The sequence below is a fragment of the Ctenocephalides felis genome, unplaced genomic scaffold (genome assembly GCF_003426905.1).
Source record: "Ctenocephalides felis isolate EL2017-DRISC unplaced genomic scaffold, ASM342690v1 CF-g0.4_SCAFFOLD_01170, whole genome shotgun sequence".
NCBI lineage: Eukaryota > Metazoa > Arthropoda > Insecta > Siphonaptera > Pulicidae > Ctenocephalides > Ctenocephalides felis.
Window position 1 is genome coordinate 74,052,676 of NW_020537324.1, and position 5,485 is coordinate 74,058,160.

Below are 5,485 nucleotides of genomic sequence, written 5' to 3' on the forward strand. Positions count from 1 at the left end.
AACAAGATGAAGAACTGATTTTCATGAAGGCAGGTCTAGCGGTTTTGGAGATCTAACGAAAAAAGTAAAAAAAAATGCCATTTGGCGGTCAAAAATGATCATTAGACATATGCATATCAAATTATCATATATTTTACAGAGATTTTAACAATAAGTATAAATTTTGTTCACATTCCTATGGGTTCCGTACCAGTGTTCATCCGTTAGACGGCGACGCGGCGCTTACGCGCTTCGATACTTCTCTCTATGCAGTTAAAGCAGTACGATTGCTTTAAAAAGAAGTTCAGAATTACCAAAATTTCAAAATAATTTTTTCTTCAAAAAGTCTTTTTTTTTCAAAGAAAAAGTGATTTTTTGTCAAAAATTTATAGTTTCTCAAAAATCTAATTTTTTCAGAGTAATTTTTTTTCAAAAATGTTAATCTTTTTGAAAAAAAAAATTTTTGGTACAGGAAGTATCAGCAATATGCCCACTACTTGGTTATAATCAAGTGTCTTAATTATAAAATATTTTGTTTGTTTTACATACAACTTATTTTTCATTCTAATGAAAAATTCTCTAAATTTCAAGCCTCATAACATTTAGATCATTAAATTCCTGTAGAGGGAGGTTATTTTAATCTTCCAAAAATCTTCCGGGTACGGGAAGTTCCAGCAATTTGCACTAAGGCACGATGCCATACACCACTTGTTATAGATTCCGTTGTAGTGAAATTTTTATCATTTATGACAAAATTTTTGTTTTGACTAAAATTTATTTGATGCATAGAATTTAAAGTTTATTTTTCCGTCGACTGTCTGACTGAGATATGAAAATAATGTATATATATAAATAAAAAAAAATAAAAAAATTGTCTGATATAATTAAATAGTTATACTATATTATTCATATATATGTAATTGAAATATTTATATAGTCATTAATTAAGTAATTAGAAGATTTTTTAGTAAATGTAGAACTAAAATTTACAGATTGCATTTTGTGATGACTAAAAGAATATCAAATGCAAAAGAAATAAATTTAAACTATATGATGTTATATAATGTATCATTTTTCATATATAGCTGTTATATGAATGTTATTCAACAGATATCATATTTATTCAGGGGATTTCTTCAACTTTATCATTCTAATGTTTTTGTATTACTATTTAGACAAATGAATCATAAACTGTAAATTGCAAAGTTTCGAGTCGAGAACACTTGTAGTTATCACATTTATTACGAATATTTAACTAGTGGTGTATGGCATAGTGCCTTAAGGCAAATTGCTGGAACTTTCCCTACCCTAACGAAATGTTCGAGGAATATTAAATGTTTTCAAATAGATTATTATAAATACTGTAAAATATGAGTAACATAAGCCATATTTTAATTTCTTGTTTTAGTGTTTTCTTATTTTTAAATTGATTGTATAAAAATTGTCGAATAGGTACTTGAAACAAATAAAATATTATTCATAAGTTAGTTATACTCTATCTCTATACTGATTTGATTACAAGAATGTTGGAGAATCGCTGATTTAGGCTTCGGGGAAAAACTGCTCTCCGAACAATTCTCTTTATATTATCGCAAGTTGACTTGAAATTATCGCATTTTAGTTAGTCATTCTTAAGTCGTCGTTTAGTGCATTACGATATTAAAATAAATTAATAAAAAACATATAGTTTATTTAAATAATAAATTTAAAAAATATTGTGAGACAAACAGGAAATATCGAGTGCAAATTGTGATTACTAGTTGGAGATTTATTAGTGCTAAGTCGGTTTAGTGACTCTCTAAATTAATAAAATGAGGTACGTAATGAAATATTTTATTCTTTGATATTTATTTGTACTTGAATTGTTTTTCTTATAACACACTATAAAATTACAATTGATCTGATTATTATTATTATTATTAAAAATTCATTCTATGCTTCGCTTCAAAAATTATAAGTATATCGTCTTTAAAATATATATATATATATATATATATATATATATATATATGAATGTAAACCTTATATAAAATGTAAAAGTTTGTGTAAATTTTTGAAGAAAAAAATTAAATATTTTTTAAGTTATCGTCGATCTCCAACGGCGCGACAAAAAAGGCACTTCACTGCTGCAGTGATTCCGACCTTCTACTCGGATAAAATTTAAAAAAAAAATCTTGTTAAACTAGATAATATTGTCTGTAAAATGAACTACGATGAAGAAAAAAAAATCAAAAATGACAAAATGACGGCGTTTTTTTGAAAAAAAGTCGAATTTTACCCAAAATTTTGGTCGTTTTTGGACTGCCAAAATTCTATTTTTGATCCGATCAAAAAATCGATAGTTCATTTTACGGAGAACTATAATTATATAGAACATGTAAAAAAATTTGATAGTGATCGGATCATTTGTTTTTGAGTAATCGCTGCAGCAAATTCGGAAAATGCTGTTTCGAGAAAAACGCGTTTAAAGATTAAATAATCGTTATACATATACTATATATATACTCTTTAAATGGCTGTGACTCAAAAACTATTTAAGATATCGATTTAAAATTTAGGTATGTTATTTTTAAAGGTATAACCTATCGAAATATGGAAAAATTGAAAATTCCATTTTTTAAAAAATTTCACACTAGTTGTGCCCCTTAATATTATTAAGAATTGTTCAAACCTAATACTTGTTTGAATTCTGAGGTCAAATTAATTTATTTTAATTTTTTACAAAATACATTTTTTTTAATTCGAAAAACTATTTATTTTTATCAAAAATTGTCCAGCTCTATTTTTTTAAAATTATAGAATCAATTGACATATTTTTGATTTTTTTAAGAATATGAATATGCCTGTTACTCTAAAAAACAATTTATTTTTATTGAAGGTCGTCCAACCCCAACACATTTTTTTCAATTTTGAGGTCATTTTTTTATTTTATTATTTTTAATGCGGAATTGAAAAATACATATAACTTTTTCTACTTCAAAATACTGTTTATTTTTATGAAGAGTTGTCGACACTTAGATTTATTTAAAATTTTGGAATGTATTTTCTTTTAATTAACTTCCCGACGGAGAAGTTTGTTTTCATAAAAAAATCCGATTCGCTAATTTTATGTTTTCTCGACGTTTCAAGCCATTCTGAATCGAATGAGACCAAATTTGGAAAAAGTGTGTGTGTGTACGTGTGTGTGAACAGATTTTTTGCCGTAAATCGACGTTTTCTTAAAAACGGCTTGCCCGATTTCAAAAGTTTAAAAGCCACTCGATGTATATCGATGAAGAATATTGTTAGGCAGTTTTGTGCGACGATCAGCCAAGCCGTTTCTTTATAAATCGCAGAAAAGTGAAAAATTTTTCGCCTACATTTTAGCCCGCAATTCTGAATCGATTTTGAAAATTCAAAAACCGTTCGAAAGATATTGGTTGGAAATCGTGCTGATTAGTTTTTGGCAAAGATCGGCCGGGCCGTTTTCTTGTTTTTTTTTCGACGATTTTTATGATTTTTTTTTCGACTGTAGATACCATAGTCTTATAGATCATACTAAAATATTACGGCCCTACGACAAGTAGTTTAATTTTAAAAATCTTCCAAAATTTGCAAAAATTAGTATCGTTTTTTTGACATTTGTCAAATTAGACTTTTGATCGACGTTTTCTCAAAAACGCCTGAACCGTTTTCAGATATTTAAAAGCCATTTGATGTGTCTCCATGAGGACTATCGTTTATCAGTTTTGCGCTACGATCTGCCGAGCCGCTTTTTCTGCAATTTGAAAAAAAGTGTTATACTTTTCGTCCACATTTAAGCTCATACTACCGAACCGATTTTAAAAAATCAAAAACTGTTCGAAAGATATTAGTTGGAAATGATACTGATTAGTTTTAGGTGAAAATCTACCGAGCCGTTTTTTTTGTAATTAACTGTTGAAAAAAAAAATAAGCCGATTTTCATGGATCTTTCTTGGCGATATATATCGTGGTCTTATAGAACTTACTGAATTATTACGGCCTCACGACATGTAGTTTAATTTTAAAAATTCATCAAAGTTTGAGAAAATGAGTAGTTTATTTTGACGTTTGTTAAAATGAAAATTAGACGATTTACTTGATATAACGGTAGAGTACTTGGTCTTAATGAACATACTAAACAATTAAAGTTCTACAATAAACTGGCTTAATTATAAAAATTATTGATTTTTAAAAATTTGCTTTTAGAAAATGCTCCGAGTTAACGTGTTTGTTCGTTTTTAATAATGCGTAATAAATCCACTCGGAATACTTTTAATCACTCATAAATTAATTTATTGGTAATTGATTAAGTCGATTATTTAAACATATCGGGAAGTTCATGTAACTTGCCTCAAGGCTAAATATCAATACCAAGTAATTTTAATTTTCATAATCCGTAATTGAAAAGTGCATACAACTTTACAATTTCGCTCTCCTTTCACAAATCTCTTTCATATATAATATATATATATATATATATATATATATATATATATATATAATATTTTCTATTTCAGTTTATTAAGTGACTTGAGATCCAAAATGCCTTCGGGATGGTGTCATATTAATTTAAATCAGCAATATGAAAAACGACAACTTAGTTCTTATAATTCCGAATATAAACGTTTGTACAACGAGTTCAAAAAAGCATTTAGCAGAAAAGGATTAGATAGTGTTAAAATCTATGAAGTTATGAACCCATTTATTTATGGAAGATATAAATTAAGACAGGAAGAAATCAAAAATGTGAAAGGTTCCTGTGGGACACAGGTAATTAATTTATGGAAAAGTTTTTAATAATTTTTCTAATATATTTGCATTAAAAAAACTCTATTCCCATAGGAGTTGTATCATGCAACAAGTACAGACAATGTGGATTCGATATTAAGCAACAATTTGGATTGGCGTAGAGTGGTACGATCGAAATTTGGCCAAGGTAAAGTAACTAGGTGTAGGTGGCAATATGCCTTAAGGCAAGTTTCTAATAATTTTTTCCTTTCATTCAGGTGTCTCATTTTCTCCCAGCATGAAATATGCTAACAAAGAATGCAATAGAAACTGTGGCGAAAATCGTACATTTGTGTCTGCGATATAATAAAAAATAGAGTTTGTACTGGACATTCTAATATGACAATGACAATAAATGGAACAGACACCAGTTGTGGTGGCAGAGGAAATGTTTTTGTAAAATACTACGATGATGAATTTTATCCGAAATATTTAGTCGAATATGTAAATCCCGATCCTTTTATACCTAGAGGACGTCATGCATATCACTATGATGACTACTCTGTACTAGATAAACTATACATACTAGGTTTACTAGATGATTCTGATTATGATTCTGATTGAAGTGATAGAAATTCTTCATCAAAATTCATGTTATGAAGCGATATGAAATAAAGAACATGAATATAATCAGACAAATAATCTAACTTTTATGATTATTTGCTAAGTAAGTATGTAATAATTTTTAAATTAACGCTCCTGAAATAATGGTACT

At 27.8% G+C, this 5,485-nt stretch overlaps 1 protein-coding gene across 1 annotated transcript; it reads left to right on the forward strand.

The window, feature by feature from the left end:
• Positions 1 to 1,733: 1,733 nt before the first annotated feature.
• LOC113367637 (poly [ADP-ribose] polymerase 11-like) lies at positions 1,734 to 5,077 on the forward strand. The gene is made up of 4 exons (XM_026609226.1): positions 1,734 to 1,795; positions 4,500 to 4,752; positions 4,825 to 4,918; positions 4,989 to 5,077. Exons 1-4 carry the CDS (start codon positions 1,791 to 1,793, stop codon positions 5,075 to 5,077), a joined length of 441 nt encoding a protein of 146 aa, XP_026465011.1. The 5' UTR covers positions 1,734 to 1,790.
• The last annotated feature ends 408 nt before the right edge of the window (positions 5,078 to 5,485 follow it).

Coding starts and splice junctions, on each gene's coding strand:
- LOC113367637 (XM_026609226.1), top strand. Junction 4,753..4,824: donor AAGGTTCCTGTGGGACACAG/GTAATTAATTTA, acceptor CTATTCCCATAG/GAGTTGTATCATGCAACAAG. Junction 4,919..4,988: donor ACGATCGAAATTTGGCCAAG/GTAAAGTAACTA, acceptor CCTTTCATTCAG/GTGTCTCATTTTCTCCCAGC.